We start from the raw sequence: 22254 nt of genomic DNA on the forward strand, positions 1-22254 counted from the left end.
CTAGTTTTTATTGCTGTTTTTTCATAGCTGTTCAACGGCCTCTGCATTATTTGTTTTGAAAGAATAAAATATTCCATTGGGGCACCATAGTCATACTTCACCTCACCTAGAGGGAGCCAAAACCTTCGCTCGTCTTTTATTTGTTGATTTTTCATCTGCTTTTAACTGTATACAGCCACACATTTTAGCAGAAAGATTGCGGGACTTCCACAGCATGGATCCTGGTCTAATAGCCTGGCTAATGGACTTTTTAACAGACAGACCACAACGTGTGAGGGTCAACGGTGTCATGTCTAACACTGTCATCTCCTCCACTGGATCACCTCAGGGCTGTGTCCTTTCACCATTGTTGTTTGTTTTATATACAAATGAGTGTTTTAGTCAGCATACAGGGCGTCATATTTTAAAATGTTCTGATGATTCAGTAATCGTGTCCTTGTTAAGCAATGACGACCCTGTCCATGGTCCTGTTGTGAGGGAATTCATTGACTGGTGCTCTTCATCTTTTATGTGCATCAACGTGTCAAAAACAAAGGAAATGCTGATTGATTTCCGAAAAAATCAGTCGGTCATCTCTCCTCTGGTCACTGAGGACCAAGCCGTTGAGCTGGTCCATAACTATAAATATCTTGGCACAAACATTGACGATAAGTTATGCTTTGACTTCCATGTAGATGCTGTTTGTAAGAAGGCACACCAACGCATGTACTTTTATAGGAAACTGCAGAGTTTTAATGTTGACAGCACCTTCATGATAATGTTTTATTCTTGTTTTATCGAATCAGTCCTGACCTTCTCTTTTATTTGTTGGTATGGCCTACTGACCATCAAGAACAAGAGCAGGTTGCGGGGTATAGTGAGAGTGTGCAGCAAAATTGCAGGAATGAACCTCAACGACCTCACTGAACTGCACATCCTTCGAACCCTCGGTAAAGCCCGCTCACTCCTTTCTGACCAGAGCCACCCTTTGGCCGGCCAGTTTGTGTTGCTCCCGTCGGACCGCAGGTACATCCTGCCAAGATGCAGGACAAACAGACTGAAGAACTCCTTTGTCCCTGCTGCCATAGGTCTCCTAAACAAGTCTTAACTATCTGTATGTCTGTTCGATCTATTTATTGCTGACTTGTCGTCTGTGCTTTATGTTTTTGTGAGTATTGTTTGTTGTTTTTACTGCTGCTGGCTGCAAAGCAATTTGCCCCTCGGGGATAATAAAGATACCTTGAACTTGAACTTCACTTCTCTAATCTGAAGGGGACACTTCAAGCCTCCTTTCTTGCCCCTAAGGTCACATCCAAGGGGTATTTGAGCGGCTTTGTATGTGTCAACTTATTTATCCACAACTAATATACACCCCACTATCTGAGGGTTGTTAACATTCACAGGCCTCCCGTTTGATTTTGCCCCTGCCTCTTAGAGAGTCTGTGCATGCCAATAGTCTAGGCACCTGTGACCGAGTCTGTTTATACAAATAAAACTAATTTGATTTTGATCTAGCGAAATATAACTATTACTACATTTAACTAAAAATGGAGGGTTTTGTCACTGCACATCGTTATCATCAAGGCTTCATTTACTTCCATTGCTGCAGAAAAGCTAAAAGTTGAAAAAGGCCTTTGACAACTCTGTTATTTACATAATTTTGACGTAGTTGGTCAAAGAGGTCCCCACTTGGTCATTGTAGATCAATAGTCCACTGCTGGCAAGATAGGAATGTATATGTGTGTGACTAATTTTTACATCAAAACGTAGAACTTATTCTGCCAGTCGCATAGCTGTGACTACTGATGCAATCGGACCTACACAATGGGAGGTTTGGGCTTCCAAGCTAAATGGTGTCCAACCAACTGCCGCATAGACTCCCATGATAACTGAGACATGAAGTTTCTGGAGAAAGGCAGACTGTACCAAACTTTAAAATTGCTCTCTTTCTCACATTCTTCACATTACAGACACAATCTTTACACTGTGTCTTCATTAGATTCTTCTGGTTCTAACATTAAATTCATTTTGACATTTAGACTCACGGTCCGTTAGTTAGAGGCAGCGACTTGAGGTGAAGTTTTGGATGAAATGAAATGACCTCTCTGAGGACTCTAAAAGGTGGGATCTCTGCCTGATCACAGGCCCTCACTAAAGGCCAGGACACACCGGCCCGATAATCGCCGTCGTAGAGTCGGGAGGGGGCTGGGACATGAATCTGTTTGGTGTGTGCCGTGAAATCGGTCGTCGTTGATGTCGTCGGGCTTCTTTTGCGGCGGGCAGTCTTTCAGTTGGAGCAATTTGATTTGTGGAGGGCTAGCGAATCAGTGAAGCCCGGAAGTGAGGTGGGTAGCACAAACAGCTAACAACAGTTAGCCATCGTTTTAATGTGTTTGTTTGTTTCATTCAGCGAGTACTCACATGAATCAACCCTTGTTGACTGCTCGACACCATGCTCGACACTCTCTGCTAAAAATGCTGCTCTTTATGGTCCATAAATATAAATACGTATTTCTATCTATGTTTATGGTCTAGAGAGCCGTCCCATCATTTCCGGCTTCCATATTTTTTCGGGCCACAATACAGATTAGCGCCGCCTGCTGTTATGGAGACATTACGTCCCGCGCAAGCGCAGAGCGTATGGAAAGTCAGCAGTCGGTTTGGTGTGTTCTTTGCACTTTTTCGGCCGCGACGGGAAGACTGGAGCTCCCTGAATTGGCAGTCTCCATTTTCGGGTAGTCGGACTGGTGTGTCCTGGCCTTTAGACGTACACTCAACTTGGTGACTCACTCTGCCCATTAAAGGACTTTTTCACTTTTTTTTTTTTTTTTTTTGAGTTAGGAGAGACAATGTTGAAATGGGGCAAACACACTGCTCTTTGAAGGCCTATTTCACACTGTAAAAATGTTCAGGTCTTTCAATTATACTTTTAACTGGACATTTTTAAATATTCAAAATCATGCCTATTAGAGTTCAACAATTCACTACCGTTCATACTTAAAATGATTTCTTACTTTCCCACATCTTCATACTCCTTTAGCTGATTCATATTTCAGGCCATCAATGTAGTTTAGCTCCAAGTCTATTCAATTACTATTTCACAGTTTTAAGTGTTTTATCCATGTCTTTCAACTTATTAATAATTTAAACAAGAAATATTATTCAAACTTCTATATATTTAACTTTTCAACTCCTTTTATACAATTATGACCTTTTTGAACTTTTTCAAATCTTCCTACTCAGCTATCCAGTTTAGCGTCAGCTTTTTCAGCATTCACACGCATTTTCAGCGGGAAATGCATTTTCTAGTTTGTTATTGGTAATGAAAACCTTTTTTTAATGACCAGAAATGGACGTTCACACTTGGTCATTGTAAACCGATAGTCCACTGCTGGCAAGATAGGAATGTATGTGTGTTGATGATTGAAATTATGTGTTTTACATCGATACATGCCCCCCACAACCTTCCAACATATTTTTGCAAATTAATCCATTGTGAAAATGCATTCCCCACACCGTTTCAAAATGCATTAAAAGACAAACAAGAACGATAAGCAGTCAAGACACAAACAAGTCAGTTTTTATTCATTCACTGAATGGCAGAGTATCAGGAAGGTAACAAAACATCCAGTCATGTTTGTGCCTGACATGTGCTGTGTTACACTTTGTCTTATCAACAAAGCTTTTCACTGTCTTAATACTGTGTATTTTATGCTTGTCGAACTTTTTACTTGAAATTAACTGAATTGAAAATGTTTTATATCGAGCACGTAAAAAATAAGCAATAATAAACAATAAAATAAAATTGTACAGTTGCAATTAAGTAATATTTACAAACAATGAACACCACAAATTAAAAAAAACTTTCTAACACTTGCTTTACTCGTTCGAAAAGGGGTGAGAAGAATAAAAACTTATTTAATCTCACCCCTTCTCCATAAATTATTGATCCATAATGGGTTTTCAGCTTCTTGATTAATGATATAAAATTCCTTATAAAAAATATACATTAGTTATCAATAGTTTAAATGTATTACCAATTACGTATTGATCTAATAATAATGTCGTATTTATCTTTTAATATTGTCTAGTTATCTTTTACTAAACAAACAATATAATATAAATACCACTATATACACTAAACAAAAATGTTAACTCAACACTTTTGTTTTGCTCCCATTTTTCATGCGCTTAACTAAAAAAATCTAAAACTTTATACATACACAAAAGAACAATCTCTCTCAAATGTCGTACACAAATCTGTCTTAATCTGTGTTGGGGCGCACTTTTCTAATCCATCCCACCTCACAGGTGTGGCATATCAAGATGCCGATTAGACAGCATGATTATTGCACAGGTTTGCCTAAGAGTGGCCTTTTATTGTGGCCACCAGAACGTGTAAATGGGAACAGGTCTCCATTGAAAAAGTGTCTCTGGTCTCAATGGGATTTACCTGTAAAAATAAAGGTTAAAAAAACAAAACAGGTGGCATGGGTTATCTCTGCAAATTAGAAGTGCTCACTAACACAGAGACGGACAGATTTGTGAACAATATTTGAAAGAGATGGTTCTTTTGTGTATATAGAAAACGTTTTAGATGTTTGAGTTAAGCGCATGAAAAGTGGGAGCAAAAACAAGTGTTGAGTTTATATTTTGTTCAGTAGTATATACAAATACATACATACATATAAACATATAAACTATGTTAAACACTTCTTCATCCCTGTATCTCCTGAAAATCATTTATTTATGTTTAATTTTAAACTGGTTAATGTTTGAACTTTGCTTCATCTCCCCATTCAAACTGTTCCACTTCTACCTGTAGGTCACAACATCCTGGCAGTCATGACACATTTTGCTGTCAACATTTATTTATATATTAATTCAAGTATTCAACTTAACATTTATTTTTTTAAACAATGGCAAATGTTTTTTGCACTTAAATATTTTAAATAAGAACTTTTGCATCTCTTTTGATTGTAAACCATAAATAACAGGGTTGAGGCTTCCAGGAATGATAACCATTATGACGCCACATAGTTTTCTGTAGTCTGAGTACTGAGGGAAACGATGCAGAATGATGACAATCATTCCACTTAAAAACATAATCAGATAAACAATCAGGTGAGTGCTGCAGGTCTTCAAGGCTTTACTGTTCAAAGACTTGCTATTACTGGTCAGACAGACGACTGTAATCTTGGTATATGTGAGAACAATGCTGCCTATAGAGGAGCTGAGCGCCACCACAGTGAAAGTGAGGCCGTATACATGGTTAATGAACACACTCTCACATGAGAGCTTGAACAGAGAGGCATTGTCACAGTAAAGACTCATGATCATAGTCCTACATCGGTTTAGCCTCATTGTCAAACCTAGAAGAATTCCGACCAAAACAAAGGCCACTCCCCAAGCAGAAACTGTCAGCTTTATCACCATCTTATTGGTCATTATGGCAGCATAGCGCAGAGGATTGCAGATGGCCACATATCTGTCAAACGCCATACTCATGAGCACAGTGTGGGAAGTTGTACCAAACATGTGACAAGTAAAAGCTTGAGCAACACATTCATGATAAGTGATGAGGCGCTCTGAAGGAGGACGTTGCATGTCTAAGAGAATTTGTGGCAAAATGAGTAAAACACCAATTATGTCAGTGACTAACAAGCTGCAAAAAAGGAGATACATAGGCTGGTGAAGGTTCTTGTCAATGCAAATAAGCAGTAAAATGCCAACATTCATAACCATTATAAAAATGAAGGAAATAAGGAAGAAATAATAGAGAGGGTACACAGATTCATTTGGGAGTTTAATTCCCTCCAACTGGAGTATGAAGCTGTTGTAGGTGTAGTTTTCCATCAACCTGAAAAAACAAAGGACAGTTTTCTGTTAATTGATTAAATCTTACGAGAGAGACACCAAGAGACACCAAGATACACAAATACCAACATAGATAATATAGCAATACAATTAAAGTTACTGACAAAACAGAGTAACAAGAATAAAGCAAGTAAATCAATTAAAACAAGAACAGTTGGAAGTGAAATACGATGGACTTTAACATTAAATTTTCTTAAGGATACTGATGAAGTCTTGTCAAAAAAGAAACAAAAGAAGCTTGATGCATTAAATTACAATAGAGGCTGTGCAGCAAAACACAAACTTTAGTTAAAACAATAAGTTATAAATGTATAACAGTCACACGTCTAATACCTGTGTTGTGACTTCGGTCCAGTCTTTAGTTTTCACTACAAGCAGTTAGTGTTCACCGGCAGCAAAGGAGGTGACCTACTTTTTTATAGATTTGATATCAATCTCAGTGGATTAATTTAGCCTTAGAAAATAAGTGATGCAACATTGTGAAATCAATGTCATGGTGAAACCAGTGGTCATTAAGCAGCAACTTTCAACTGTAATACAATTTTTAATTTATTATCAATCTTCACCCATGCAAGATCTTTTACAAAGTAACCGGTCTAAAGTTTAGGATACTTTTCTAGTTTTTATTTCTGTTTTTTCGTAGCTGTTCAACGGCCTCTGCATTATTTGTTTTGAAAGAATAAAATATTCCATTGGGGCACCCAAGTCATACTTCACTTCTTTAATCTGAAGGGGACACTTCAAGCCTCCTTTCTTGCCCCTAAGGTCACATCCAAGGGGTATTTGAGCGGCTTTGTATGTGTCAACTTATTTATCCACAACTAATATACACCCCACTATCTGAGGTCTGTTAGCATTCATGGGCCTCCCGTTTGATTTTGCCCCTGCCTCTTAGAGAGTCTGTGCATGCCAATAGTCTAGGCACCTGTGACCGAGTCTGTTTATACAAATAAAACTAATTTGATTTTGATCTAGCGAAATATAACTATTACTACATTTAACTAAAAATGGAGGGTTTTGTCACTCTACATCGTTATCATCAAGGCTTCATTTACTTCCATTGCTGCAGAAAAGCTAAAAGTTGAAAAAGGCCTTTGACAACTCTGTTATTTACATAATTGTGACGTATTTGGTCAAAGAGGTCCCCACTTGGTCATTGTAGATCAATAGTCCACTGCTGGCAAGATAGGAATGTATGTGTGTTGATGATTGAAATTATGTGTTTTACATCGATACATGCCCCCCACAACCTTCCAACATATTTTTGCAAATTAATCCATTGTGAAAATGCATTCCCCACACCGTTTCAAAATGCATTAAAAGACAAACAAGAACGATAAGCAGTCAAGACACAAACAAGTCAGTTTTTATTCATTCACTGAATGGCAGAGTATCAGGAAGGTAACAAAACATCCAGTCATGTTTGTGCCTGACATGTGCTGTGTTACACTTTGTCTTATCAACAAAGCTTTTCACTGTCTTAATACTGTGTATTTTATGCTTGTCGAACTTTTTACTTGAAATTAACTGAATTGAAAATGTTTTTATATCGAGCACGTAAAAAATAAGCAATAATAAACAATAAAATAAAATTGTACAGTTGCAATTAAGTAATATTTACAAACAATGAACACCACAAATTAAAAAAAACTTTCTAACACTTGCTTTACTCGTTCGAAAAGGGGTGAGAAGAATAAAAACTTATTTAATCTCACCCCTTCTCCATAAATTATTGATCCATAATGGGTTTTCAGCTTCTTGATTAATGATATAAAATTCCTTATAAAAAATATACATTAGTCATCAATAGTTTAAATGTATTACCAATTACGTATTGATCTAATAATAATGTCGTATTTATCTTTTAATATTGTCTAGTTATCTTTTACTAAACAAACAATATAATATAAATACCACTATATACACTAAACAAAAATGTTAACTCAACACTTTTGTTTTGCTCCCATTTTTCATGCGCTTAACTAAAAAAATCTAAAACTTTATACATACACAAAAGAACAATCTCTCTCAAATGTCGTACACAAATCTGTCTTAATCTGTGTTGGGGCGCACTTTTCTAATCCATCCCACCTCACAGGTGTGGCATATCAAGATGCCGATTAGACAGCATGATTATTGCACAGGTTTGCCTAAGAGTGGCCTTTTATTGTGGCCACCAGAACGTGTAAATGGGAACAGGTCTCCATTGAAAAAGTGTCTCTGGTCTCAATGGGATTTACCTGTAAAAATAAAGGTTAAAAAAACAAAACAGGTGGCATGGGTTATCTCTGCAAATTAGAAGTGCTCACTAACACAGAGACGGACAGATTTGTGAACAATATTTGAAAGAGATGGTTCTTTTGTGTATATAGAAAACGTTTTAGATGTTTGAGTTAAGCGCATGAAAAGTGGGAGCAAAAACAAGTGTTGAGTTTATATTTTGTTCAGTAGTATATACAAATACATACATACATATAAACATATAAACTATGTTAAACACTTCTTCATCCCTGTATCTCCTGAAAATCATTTATTTATGTTTAATTTTAAACTGGTTAATGTTTGAACTTTGCTTCATCTCCCCATTCAAACTGTTCCACTTCTACCTGTAGGTCACAACATCCTGGCAGTCATGACACATTTTGCTGTCAACATTTATTTATATATTAATTCAAGTATTCAACTTAACATTTATTTTTTTAAACAATGGCAAATGTTTTTTGCACTTAAATATTTTAAATAAGAACTTTTGCATCTCTTTTGATTGTAAACCATAAATAACAGGGTTGAGGCTTCCAGGAATGATAACCATTATGACGCCACATAGTTTTCTGTAGTCTGAGTACTGAGGGAAACGATGCAGAATGATGACAATCATTCCACTTAAAAACATAATCAGATAAACAATCAGGTGAGTGCTGCAGGTCTTCAAGGCTTTACTGTTCAAAGACTTGCTATTACTGGTCAGACAGACGACTGTAATCTTGGTATATGTGAGAACAATGCTGCCTATAGAGGAGCTGAGCGCCACCACAGTGAAAGTGAGGCCGTATATATGGTTAATGAACACACTCTCACATGAGAGCTTGAACAGAGAGGCATTGTCACAGTAAAGACTCATGATCATAGTCCTACATCGGTTTAGCCTCATTGTCAAACCTAGAAGAATTCCGACCAAAACAAAGGCCACTCCCCAAGCAGAAACTGTCAGCTTTATCACCATCTTATTGGTCATTATGGCAGCATAGCGCAGAGGATTGCAGATGGCCACATATCTGTCAAACGCCATACTCATGAGCACAGTGTGGGAAGTTGTACCAAACATGTGACAAGTAAAAGCTTGAGCAACACATTCATGATAAGTGATGAGGCGCTCTGAAGGAGGACGTTGCATGTCTAAGAGAATTTGTGGCAAAATGAGTAAAACACCAATTATGTCAGTGACTAACAAGCTGCAAAAAAGGAGATACATAGGCTGGTGAAGGTTCTTGTCAATGCAAATAAGCAGTAAAATGCCAACATTCATAACCATTATAAAAATGAAGGAAATAAGGAAGAAATAATAGAGAGGGTACACAGATTCATTTGGGAGTTTAATTCCCTCCAACTGGAGTATGAAGCTGTTGTAGGTGTAGTTTTCCATCAACCTGAAAAAACAAAGGACAGTTTTCTGTTAATTGATTAAATCTTACGAGAGAGACACCAAGAGACACCAAGATACACAAATACCAACATAGATAATATAGCAATACAATTAAAGTTACTGACAAAACAGAGTAACAAGAATAAAGCAAGTAAATCAATTAAAACAAGAACAGTTGGAAGTGAAATACGATGGACTTTAACATTAAATTTTCTTAAGGATACTGATGAAGTCTTGTCAAAAAAGAAACAAAAGATGCTTTATGCATTAAATTACAATAGAGGCTGTGCAGCAAAACACAAACTTTAGTTAAAACAATAAGTTATAAATGTATAACAGTCACACGTCTAATACCTGTGTTGTGACTTCGGTCCAGTCTTTAGTTTTCACTACAAGCAGTTAGTGTTCACCGGCAGCAAAGGAGGTGACCTACTTTTTTATAGATTTGATATCAATCTCAGTGGATTAATTTAGCCTTAGAAAATAAGTGATGCAACATTGTGAAATCAATGTCATGGTGAAACCAGTGGTCATTAAGCAGCAACTTTCAACTGTAATACAATTTTTAATTTATTATCAATCTTCACCCATGCAAGATCTTTTACAAAGTAACCGGTCTAAAGTTTAGGATACTTTTCTAGTTTTTATTTCTGTTTTTTCGTAGCTGTTCAACGGCCTCTGCATTATTTGTTTTGAAAGAATAAAATATTCCATTGGGGCACCCAAGTCATACTTCACTTCTTTAATCTGAAGGGGACACTTCAAGCCTCCTTTCTTGCCCCTAAGGTCACATCCAAGGGGTATTTGAGCAGCTTTGTATGTGTCAACTTATTTATCCACAACTAATATACACCCCACTATCTGAGGTCTGTTAGCATTCACAGGCCTCCCGTTTGATTTTGCCCCTGCCTCTTAGAGAGTCTGTGCATGCCAATAGTCTAGGCACCTGTGACCGAGTCTGTTTATACAAATAAAACTAATTTGATTTTGATCTAGCGAAATATAACTATTACTACATTTAACTAAAAATGGAGGGTTTTGTCACTCTACATCGTTATCATCAAGGCTTCATTTACTTCCATTGCTGCAGAAAAGCTAAAAGTTGAAAAAGGCCTTTGACAACTCTGTTATTTACATAATTGTGACGTATTTGGTCAAAGAGGTCCCCACTTGGTCATTGTAGATCAATAGTCCACTGCTGGCAAGATAGGAATGTATGTATGTTGATGATTGAAATTATGTGTTTTACATCGATACATGCCCCCCACAACCTTCCAACATATTTTTGCAAATTAATCCATTGTGAAAATGCATTCCCCACACCGTTTCAAAATGCATTAAAAGACAAACAAGAACGATAAGCAGTCAAGACTGTAATGACACAAACAAGTCAGTTTTTATTCATTCACTGAATGGCAGAGTATCAGGAAGGTAACAAAACATCCAGTCATGTTTGTGCCTGACATGTGCTGTGTTACACTTTGTCTTATCAACAAAGCTTTTCACTGTCTTAATACTGTGTACTTTATGCTTGTCGAACTTTTTACTTGAAATTAACTGAATTGAAAATGTTTTTATATCGAGCACGTAAAAAATAAGCAATAATAAACAATAAAATAAAATTGTACAGTTGCAATTAAGTAATATTTACAAACAATGAACAGCACAAATTAAAAAAAACTTTCTAACACTTGCTTTACTCGTTCGAAAAGGGGTGAGAAGAATAAAAATTTATTTAATCTCACCCCTTCTCCATAAATTATTAATCCATAATGGGTTTTCAGCTTCTTGATTAATGATATAAAATTCCTTATAAAAAATATACATTAGTCATCAATAGTTTAAATGTATTACCAATTACGTATTGATCTAATAATAATGTCGTATTTATCTTTTAATATTGTCTAGTTATCTTTTACTAAACAAACAATATAATATAAATACCACTATATACACTAAACAAAAATGTTAACTCAACACTTTTGTTTTGCTCCCATTTTTCATGCGCTTAACTAAAAAAATCTAAAACTTTATACATACACAAAAGAACAATCTCTCTAAAATGTCGTACACAAATCTGTCTTAATCTGTGTTGGGGCGCACTTTTCTAATCCATCCCACCTCACAGGTGTGGCATATCAAGATGCCGATTAGACAGCATGATTATTGCACAGGTTTGCCTAAGAGTGGCCTTTTATTGTGGCCACCAGAACGTGTAAATGGAAACAGGTCTCCATTGAAAAAGGGTCTCTGGTCTCAATGAGATTTACCTGTAAAAATAAAGGTTAAAAAAACAAAACAGGTGGCATGGGTTATCTCTGCAAATTAGAAGTGCTCACTAACACAGAGACGGACAGATTTGTGAACAATATTTGAAAGAGATGGTTCTTTTGTGTATATAGAAAACGTTTTGGATGTTTGAGTTAAGCGCATGAAAAGTGGGAGCAAAAACAAGTGTTGAGTTTATATTTTGTTCAGTAGTATATACAAATACATACATACATATAAACATATACACTATGTTAAACACCTTCTTCATCCCTGTATCTCCTGAAAATCATTTATTTATGTTTAATCTTAAACTGGTTAATGTTTGAACTTTGCTTCATCTCCCCATTCAAACTGTTCCACTTCTACCTGTAGGTCACAACATCCTGGCAGTCATGACCCCTTTTGCTGTCAACATTTATTTGTATATTAATTCAAGTATTCAACTTAACATTTATTTTTTTAAACAATGGCAAATGTTTTTTGCACTTAAATATTTTAAATACGAACTTTTGTATCTCTTTTGATTGTAAACCATAAATAACAGGGTTGAGGCTTCCAGGAATGATAACCATTATGATACCAGATAGTTTTCTGAAGTCTGAGTACTGAGGGAAACGATGCAGAATGATGACAATCATTCCACTTAAAAACATAATCAGATAAACAATCAGGTGAGTGCTGCAGGTCTTCAAGGCCTTACTGTTCAAAGACTTGCTATTACTGGTCAGACAGACTACTGTAATCTTGGTATATGTGAGAACAATGCTGCCTATAGAGGAGCCGAGCACCACCACAGTGAAAGTGAGGCCGTAGACATGGTTAATGAGCACACTCTCACAGGAGAGCTTGAACAGAGAGGCATTGTCACAGTAAGGACTCATGATCATAGTCCTACATCGGTTTAGCCTCATTGTCAAACCTAGAAGAATTCCGACCAAAACAAAGGCCACTCCCCAGGCAGAAACTGTCAGCTTTATAACCATCTTATTGGTCATTATGGCAGCATAGCGCAGAGGATTGCAGATGGCCATATATCTGTCAAACGCCATAATCATGAGCACAGTGTGGGAGGTTGTACCAAACATGTGAGAAGTAAAGGCTTGAGCAACACATTCATTATAAGTGATGAGGCGCTCTGAAGGAGGACGCATCATGTCTAAAAGAATTTGTGGCAAAATGTTAGAAACACCAATTATGTCAGTGACTAACAAGCTGCAAAAAAGGAGATACATAGGCTGGTGAAGGTTCTTGTCAATGCAAATAAGCAGTAAAATTCCAACATTCATAACCATTAAAACAATGAAGGAAAAAAGGAAGAAATAAAAGATAGGGTACATGGATTCTTTTGGGACTTTAAGTCCCTCCAACTGGAGTATGAAGCTGTTGTAGGTGTAGTTTTCCATCAACCTGAAATAACAGAGGACAGTTTTCTGTTTATTAATTACATCTTAAGTTTACAGTCACCAAAACACACAAATCACAACAAAGATAATATAGCAATACAATAAAAGTTACTAAAATAACAGAATACCAAAAATAAAGCAAGCACATCAATTAAAACAAGAACAGTTGGCAGTGAAATACGATGGACTCAAACACTTAAATTGTCTTAAGAATACTGCTGAAGTCTTGGCAAAAAAAGCTTGATGTATTAAATTACAATAGAGGCTGTGCAGCAAAACACAAACTTCAGTTATGCTACAAAGATGAAGTTAAAACAATAAGTTATATATGTATAACAGTCACACATCTAATACCTGTGTTGTGACTTTGGTCCAGTCTTTAGTTTTCACTACTAGCAGTCAGTGTTCACCGGCAGCAGAGAAGATGTTCTTTTTTATAGATGTGATTTCACTCTCTGTGGCTTCATCTAGCCTTAGGTAATGTGTTGTGCAATATTATGACATCAATGTGATGGTGACAGCAGTGGTGATTAAGCAACAACTATTAACTGTAATAACATTTTTAAATTATCCACGTCCCCATACATGTTTATAATATATGATCCATTTAAACACATATATTTATACATTTTAAAATTAAAAATGTCATTATCAATTTTCACCCCTGCAAGATGTTTTACAAAGTACCAGTCTAAAGTTTTAGACACCTCCATTTTTCTATCTTTTAGTTGCTATTTTTTGTGGCTGTTCCTCAGCCAAGTCACAATGGCCTCTGCCCTTTTTGTTCTGATAGGAAAAACTTTTTTTAATCTGAATGGGACACTTCAAGCCTTCTTTTTTGCCCCTAAAGTCACATCAAAGGGACATTCTATCAGCTGTGTAACTTAATTTATCCACAACTAATATACAGTACACCCCACTATCTGAGGGCTGTTAGCATTCACGGGCCTCCCGTTTGATAACATAGAGGATGTGCCCTTTTTTAATTTTGTATCTGCCCCATGAAGAGTCTGTGCATGCCAATAGTCTAGGAAATATAACTATTGTTATATTGTAAATCCTTGTGATATTTTCTATTTTATTTCATTTTTTATTCTATTTTATCTTCACTTATGTCTCTGCTGGTTTATATATTGTGTTATATTTTATATTGTATACATTGTATATATGACAGTCACTGTTTGTTTGTTTATGTCTCAATGTATGCACCTTACTCACCAAGACAAATTCCTTGTTGGTATAAAACCCTTCTTGGCAATAAATGTTTTCTGATTCTGATTCTGATTAATACATATAAGTAAATATCGAGGGCTTTGTCATAGAACATCGTTATCATCAAGGCTTCTTTTACTTCCATTGCTGCAGTAAAGCTAAAAGTTGGGAACCCATTCTTGGTTCCCTGAAAAAGGCCTTTGACAGCTCTGTTATTTACATAATTTTGACATATTTGGTAATAGAGGTCCCCACTTGGACATTGTAGACCGATAGTCCACTGTTGGCTAGGTAGGAATGTATGTGTGTGTGGTCATCGCAATGTTATTTTTACAGGAACTCCCCAAAACCTTGAGCCTCATAAGACGCCTATTTGGCTTGAATAGAATGTTGAGATCAAAGGCCTTTATAAATATGACAACAAACAAATTCTGGTGCCTTTAATCTGTGTACCCAACATTATTTTTTTGATGAGCAGCATTAGGGTTAGGGTTAGAGGGTGACATGGGAAAAGTACAACCTAAAATTCAAGCTGTAAAACCTGCTTCAGGCCAACATAAGGCCAACTGATTTACATTCACATAACGTTGTAAAGAGTTACATTTTTGCAAAGCAAAGGGGCACCTCAGATGCTCAGAATAAGGCCTTTGACAACTCTGACATTAACATTATTTTGACACATTTGGTCAAATTCGAGGGCCACAATTCGTCATTGTAGACCGATAGTCCACTGTTGTGCAAAATGATTAAAGGAATACTTCAGCCATACGGAACCGGTGTTCAATCATTATAAAATCGCTGTTATAATATAATGAATTAGGTTTTTCTTCCCTCATTCTTCTCTTGGCCCAGCTGTTCTGTAAATCCTAACACTACATTTTCCCATGTGTGATGTCACAGATGGGGAAAATGTAAGGTTGGACAGTGAGACCATAAAACACTCGTTCTGCCTCAATCTCAGGCTAGGATGAACCGATTTCTAAAATCTTTGCACATGTATACAACATAGGATCTCAGAGTTTAATACACCTTCATATTTCCACCGGTGAAGTAGGTCTAAGGATAGCTGATGGTGAAATAACTGCTACAGGCCAACATAAGGCCAACTGATTTACATTTACATTCATAACAGTGACTTGCACAGACTCTCTAAAGTGCAGGGGCTAAAAATGGAAAAGGGCACCTGCTCTATGTAAACAAATGGGAGACACATGCGCGCTAATAGCCCTCAGTCAGATATTGGGTTGAATATTAGTTTTGGATAAATGTGACACACAAATACACAGACACTCAAATGCCCCTCTGATGTGACCTCAAGGGTAAAAAAGGAGCCTGTCCCTTTCAGATTAAAAAAGTGAAGGCGTCATGTGTGACTATCCTGCCCCATCATTGAAAAAAAGTAAACATTTTGCTCAATGGTCAAACCAAAGGGGCACCTGAGCCACTTGTATGACTCAGGGCAAGTGTTTACGTCCCATTAGCCGAAAGGTTGAATACACTGGTTTGAATAAAGATTTAAGAAAGGCCACATAAGCTCTCCAAACAAAAAGGGAAGGGGCGGTTGAACCCTATCAACTTGTTAGTAGTAGTAGTAGTACATTTACTTCGGTCCATTACCACAAAGACATAATACAAACCAGATCAATAATTTAAAAAAGAAACAATGGCCAAAAAGGGTGTAGGATGAAGATGGGGCTTATTATGCCTAACTAAAATAAAAAATATAAGTACATACAGTATATACATATCCTCATACATACATATACAAATATACATGTACACAACTATCATATTTACAGCAGCAATATTGGTACTGCTGTAAGCGTTATTATCATATTGATGTTTTATATTTTTTCTATTATCTTGGATTTGAAAAGTTTTTTGAATTTGTTAAAGTTGCGATTGGCATAATAATCTTTTATGTTGCATCATGTATAACCCATGGCGAGGATGATGTAATTCCCTTACGGTTAAAATCAGGTTAATAAAACATTGCAACAGAGAACAGCAGGTTGTTCAGTGCTGGTGGGCTTTACCAGCACAGAACAGGGAGAAACTAGAAAGAGAAAATCAGACTTGAACATGAGACATTCAAAGAAAGTGTTTGTTCACAATAACTGTTATCATCATTTCAATCGAAGGTTTCTGTTGTGTTTCATTGTGTAATCAGTGCTTTCTCTAGAAGATATTCTCTGATATTGTGGAGACTTTTTACAATAAGAAATGATTTTTCTCTTTTCAGGTTGATGGAAAACTACACCTACAACAGCATCACACTCCAACTGGAGGGGTTAAATGTCTCTGATAACTATTTCTACCCTGTGTTTATCTTCTTTATTTTCTCCTACCTGTTCATAATGGTTGCAAATGTGGGCATTACTGTTCTGATTTTTATTGACAAGAGCCTTCATCAGCCTATGTATCTCCTGTTTTGCAACCTGCCCTTTAATGATATCGTTGGGAACTCTGTCATCGTGCCACGTTTGCTCTTGGACATGCTGCGTCCCCCCTCTGAGCGCCTCATCAATTATCATGAATGTGTGGCTCAAGCTTTTATCACCCACATGTTTGGCACAACTTCTCACACTGTGCTCATGATTATGGCTGTTGACAGATATGTGGCCATCTGCAATCCTCTGCGCTATGCTGCCATAATGACCAATAAGATGGTGATAAAGCTGACAGTTTCTGCCTGGGGAGTGGCCTTTGTTTTGGTCGGGATTCTTCTAGGTTTGACAATGAGGCTAAACCGATGTAGAACTATGCTCATTAATCCATTCTGTGACAATGCCTCGTTGTTTAAGCTCTCCTGTGAGAGTGTGTTCATTAACAATGTCTACGGCCTCACTTTCACTGTGGTGCTGTTCATAGCTTCTATAGGCAGCATTGTTCTCACCTATACTAAAATTGCAGTAGTCTGTCTGACCAGTAATAACAAGTCTTTGAACAGTAAAGCCTTGAAGACCTGCAGCACTCACCTCTTCATATATCTGATCATGGTGTTTAATGGAATGTCTAATATAGCTCTCCATCGCTTTCCACAATACTCTGACTACAGAAAACTCTGCAGCGTTTTGTTCTTTATTGTCCCTGGCAGCCTCAACCCCATTATTTATGGCTTGCAGTCAAAAGAAATACAAAAGTTCCTTTTAAAGTCGTTGAAATCCAAGAACACCTTTCCAAAATTAAAAAATTAGTTTCTAAGGCTGTTTATTTCCCAATACAAATAATACAAAACATGTAGCTAAGGTGCCATTTTGCATGTTGTTGTGTAAACAACTTAATAGATCACTTTTGTGCCATAGTGGTTTGTAGAGAAAAAGACTAATATATATTTATTGTTAATAATATATGTTAGTATGTATTTTTTCTGATCCAAACCTGTTCTGCCATTACTGTGAGAAATATATTGTGCACAGCTGGAGACAGAACATTCAGAATTTAAGATAGCAACTGCATTATTCTATTTAACATTATTAGGTTTATTATCCTGTAATAGTATGCCTTCAATGAGATTTGTGACAAATGGAGTGCTTTCTAATTTTACTCAATGAAGCTGAATATTGTCATTTGAATCCATATATCAGATAAATAAATATCAAGTCATCCTTCAAGTTTGCATTGTTTTCTTCCTCTGGCAAGTTTCCCTCTTCCCTTTGTTCCATTTCATCTCGTCCACTGGACTTCAACTGATTCAATTCTAATAACTCTGTAACAATTTGGGATGTTTAAACACTTTGGACTAGTAGTGTATGTAGGGTCCCACCCAGCAAAAAGCTGTTAAAAACTGTGAGCATCAGCCCAATTGCCTTTTGGTCAAAGGCAGTCCCCGTTATGTGGACAGTTTTAATATTTTATAGACATACCACTGAAACAGCAAACAAATGAAAAAGTTATGACCAAAAAAAAGTTTGATTAAAGTTACATAAAATATTCTTGCAGACACCAAAAGAGTATATATTCATTGGCAAATTAATTCTCTGATGTCCCCACTTGAGAATACATTCTGTGTCTCATTACGACACTGTTCCTAAATACTTGTTTGTATGTTAGTAGGATTAGTACATCTTTGCCATGTATGATGCTGGCTTATGGTTAGACATTGCACTTTCTAAAATCTTCTTGAGGTTTCAATACATTAATATCAAGGAAGATGTCACAACACCATTTGTAAGTGTAGGGCACAGCCAAGGTCAGATTGACAGAAACCGTCAAAACCAGGGATTTTCTTTTTAAGAAATATGTGTATCTGGGTGGAGAAGGCCTCAACCCTCCAGGAAATGTGATTGAACCAATATTTGTTAAAATGCACAACACAACTTGGTGTTTTTAGAGCTGGGAGCTGGTCATGGGTATAATTTCAGCTTTGAATACCAGCACTGAGATTAGTGTTTTTACCAGTTAACCAAATACATATTAAAATATTTGAATAATTCAGCAAGATCTATTCTATTATGAGATGTCTTGTGTGCATGGTTAACTTAACTGCTTGAGAGGACAGAAGAAAAGTCACCAATATGATTATGATTCATATTCTATTGATCATGGATATGCAGGGGGTGCTTGTTGTGTAGTGGTTAAACCTGAGTTAGGCTGGGAAATAAAAATATAGTAAGTATTGTAATATATAGAATATTTTATTTATGATTGTTAAAAGAAAGGAAAGGAGGGTAAAGACACAGAGGCGTAGTGATTGCAAGGTTTGCTTTTTAAACAACCAAAACAACATTTGATACTAACATGTGCTAGGTTGCTATAAACTATACAAGGAGGTAAAATGGGTTTGGAAGCATTTCTACATCTATTGTTAGGAAATGAACGTCTACGCCTCATTTATTGTGACTGATTTTTATGCTAAAATGCTTGATGATGCTAGTTCGCAGCTCCTTACTGACCAGTCCGTAGATTATGGGGTTAATGGCCGGTGGAATGATGATGAACAGGATGCTGAAGAAGTTCTTGATGTTTTGGGAGACTGAAGGAAACCTCTGACTCAGAATGAGGACCACCGAGGCAATTTCATAGAACCCGTACACAACTAGGTGGGATGCGCAAGTCTGGAAGGCCTTGTTGGGGGCCATGCTTTCTGCTCGGCCTTGCTTTACAGAAGCATGAAGGATTCTGAAGTAGGAGAAAGCTATGATGAGGAAAATGGCCGTACTCACAGTCCAGGTCATGGACAGACCTAGAAAACAGAAAACAGAAAAGAGACTTTTTTACATAAAAATATGTGAAGTCAAATGTTGTTTTCGCGGGTGTGTTGTTAGTTGCTGGTCTTTTGCTTGAAAAGTGAAATCAGTGGAAAACCAGGAGGAATGTTTTAATGACAAATGATAAATAAAGACAATTTTAGTTTAATGAATGCTATGACTTGATCTCCCTTCATATAAACTATCATTTTCCTCATCTCTCTGTATATCTGTAGCTTTATTCAAATTTAAATTCACTGGGGCGCTCGTGGTGTAGTTTTTAGAGCCCCTCCTCCCTCCCCCCTCCATAGAGGCTCAGTCCTCTTCACAGCAGACCCGGGTCATTCCCCTCTCTGCCATATTTCATCTCTGTCTCTCTGCACTATCAATAAAGAATTGAAAATGGCGAAAATATTTAAATAATTTAAATTCACCGACCATAAATGTTGTTTAGAGGGGTGGGACCACAGGCCAGGTTCAGTATGGCTCTGTTGCTGCAGTAAACATGTCGGATGGTGTTTCCACACAGAGGAATGTTCACATGGAAGGCAAAGAGCACAGCGATGCAAAGCACAGCTGTACACCAGGCCAGGGCCAGGCAGGAGTGAAGCCGGACCGAGGTCATGATGGTGTGGTACCTCAGAGGCTCACACACAGCTACGTACCTGCACACAGAAAAGCACTGTGGAAGACATGACAAGCTTACATACACTACTGGTCAAAAGATTAAGAACACCTCAATTACTCTATATGTATCTCATATCGTATTTACAATAATATCAAGATACGGGTGCAAATTAAATATATTTTTTAAATTTTAATTACTTTTTTTTTAAATTAATGTACCTGTACACAGAAGGCAATGTGTAAAACTTGACAAGCTTACATACACTACCGGTCAATAGCTTTAGTACATCTTCATGTTTTTAGTATTTATTGCAATTTTTAAAAGTTTAAAAGATTAATAACACCTTAATTACTCTTTTTTTATGTCCCAGTGAGCTCTGAAATGAAAACAATCTGTCTTATATATCTTATCTACCATAATATCAAGATACAGGTGCATATAAAACAAAACAAATATTAGTGAAAAGTTAAGTTTTCCCCTCGTAATTTAATTTTAAAAGTTTCATATATTGACATTACATATTCGTTTTTTTTTTTCAAATTGATTTACCTCCACAGAGAAAGCACTGACAAGCTTACATAACCTACTGGATAACAGCTTTAGGTCAAATTCATGTTTTTTAGTTTATATTGCATTTCATACAGTTTATGCTCTCAAAGTAAAATAATATATCTAATGTATATCAAATCTAACTATAATAGGTGGTAATGACACATTGGGCCAGTGATGACTGATGATTTGGGCCACAGTTCATTTCTGCTCAAAAGACACTTTGACTAATTTTCAATGCAAAACACTTCAGAAACTAGAAAAAAACAGACATTATAACATAGCTGCCTTTGGGGGAGGATGATTTAAAATGATTAAGTCATGCATGTCAAGTTTAGGAGTTATTTTTTTTTTTTTTAGTTTAGGAGTTATTTGATGTGTTTGGATACCTGTCATAAGATAAAAACTTTCACAAATAAATATATATTAAAACTTCAAGCTGAAATCTCCAAACAGTCAAGTCACCAGAGTCTGTACTATCAATGCAGGAACAATAAAACAACATCTACAATATCTTAGACTAATTCTCTTGATGTGTACCTGTACGTGTATGTGTGCTTTTGGATACCTGTCATAAGCCATGGCACCCAGAATGGTCTGCACTGCGACTCCGTAGGTGTGCACGGAAAAGGCTTGTGCGATGGCTGTGACGTAGGCGATCTTCTTCTGGCCCGTTAGGAAGTGGACCATGAGGCGCGGCAGCATGGCAGTGGACCCCAGAAGGTCACACACAACTAGGTTACAAACCATCACAAACATGGGTCTGTGGAGGCTCTTGTCTATCACGATGACACTCACAACCACACCGTTCCCCAGCAGAGTCACCAGGTAGTTAAACAATGCCAAGAAGAAGAGCAGGTAGCCGTAACCCGGAGGAACGTGGAAGCCCTCCAACTCAAACATGATCGGCTGTTTGAGAGGCGTCACCGCTGTTACGTTCTCCATTGAAATCACAAGGGTTCTGTAAAAGACAAGTACATAAGAATATTCAAACAGGAGATATTGCAGACATCGGGTATTTTTCTATTATTTGTTTTTATTTACACTGCTATTCAGAAGTGTTCAAACAAAGTTGAGGTTACTAAAAATGTCAAAATAATGTAAAAAATGATTTTGCGTCCAAAAGGCCTTTTACAGGGAACAAACAATTGGTTCAGAGCTTTTCTGCAGTAATGGAAGTAAATTAAACATTGAAAGTTGATGCACAATGTTAGTTCAAATCAAATCAAATCAATTTCTATTTTTATCGCGCTTTTCATACTGAGGAGTAGCTCAGAGTGCCTTACAGAGATAAAAAACAACAACAGAAAAAGAAAAACAGCAAATGAAATCAAGAGAAGAAAATTAAAAGAACCCTAGTTGCACCCATGAAACCCTCTGTCTATATGAAAGCACTGTTGGAACAGACTGTGAAACTACAGGAAGTATTAGATTGCCATTATTGTTAGAATATATAGATTTCAGAGCACTGGGAGTAAACTGCAATAACAGTTATATTCACTA

The 22254-nt window shown here is 36.8% G+C and overlaps 5 protein-coding genes across 5 annotated transcripts; 1 reads left to right on the plus strand and 4 right to left on the minus strand.

The window, feature by feature from the left end:
* Window positions 1-940: 940 nt before the first annotated feature.
* On the minus strand, window positions 941-5844 carry LOC307260583 (olfactory receptor 8G17-like; the record flags this gene model as incomplete). Its single annotated transcript, XM_080040856.1, has 3 exons — window positions 4919-5844; window positions 1219-1279; window positions 941-1012 (listed from the first exon to the last, which is right to left on the minus strand). The coding sequence occupies exons 1-3, from the start codon at window positions 5833-5835 to the stop codon at window positions 941-943; spliced, it is 1050 nt and encodes a 349-aa protein (XP_079896982.1). The 5' UTR covers window positions 5836-5844.
* Window positions 5845-8458: 2614 nt separating this feature from the next.
* LOC307260584 (olfactory receptor 52P1-like) lies at window positions 8459-9508 on the minus strand (the record flags this gene model as incomplete). The annotated part of the gene is made up of 2 exons (XM_080040857.1): window positions 8583-9508; window positions 8459-8462 (listed from the first exon to the last, which is right to left on the minus strand). The coding sequence occupies exons 1-2, from the start codon at window positions 9497-9499 to the stop codon at window positions 8459-8461; spliced, it is 921 nt and encodes a 306-aa protein (XP_079896983.1). The 5' UTR covers window positions 9500-9508.
* Window positions 9509-12201: 2693 nt separating this feature from the next.
* Window positions 12202-13176, minus strand: LOC307260585 (olfactory receptor 52N5-like; the record flags this gene model as incomplete). Its single annotated transcript, XM_080040858.1, has 1 exon — window positions 12202-13176. The coding sequence occupies exon 1, from the start codon at window positions 13171-13173 to the stop codon at window positions 12202-12204; it is 972 nt and encodes a 323-aa protein (XP_079896984.1). The 5' UTR covers window positions 13174-13176.
* Window positions 13177-16628: 3452 nt separating this feature from the next.
* LOC307260586 (olfactory receptor 8G17-like) lies at window positions 16629-17582 on the plus strand (the record flags this gene model as incomplete). The annotated part of the gene is made up of 1 exon (XM_080040859.1): window positions 16629-17582. Exon 1 carries the CDS (start codon window positions 16632-16634, stop codon window positions 17580-17582), a length of 951 nt encoding a protein of 316 aa, XP_079896985.1. The 5' UTR covers window positions 16629-16631.
* Window positions 17583-19214: 1632 nt separating this feature from the next.
* On the minus strand, window positions 19215-21696 carry LOC307260587 (olfactory receptor 2K2-like; the record flags this gene model as incomplete). The annotated part of the gene is made up of 3 exons (XM_080040860.1): window positions 19215-19570; window positions 20013-20239; window positions 21320-21696. The coding sequence occupies 3 exons, from the start codon at window positions 21694-21696 to the stop codon at window positions 19215-19217; spliced, it is 960 nt and encodes a 319-aa protein (XP_079896986.1).
* Window positions 21697-22254: the final 558 nt, after the last annotated feature.

Source organism: Ammodytes marinus (assembly GCF_949987685.1).
Source record: "Ammodytes marinus genome assembly, chromosome: 14".
Lineage (NCBI taxonomy): Eukaryota > Metazoa > Chordata > Actinopteri > Uranoscopiformes > Ammodytidae > Ammodytes > Ammodytes marinus.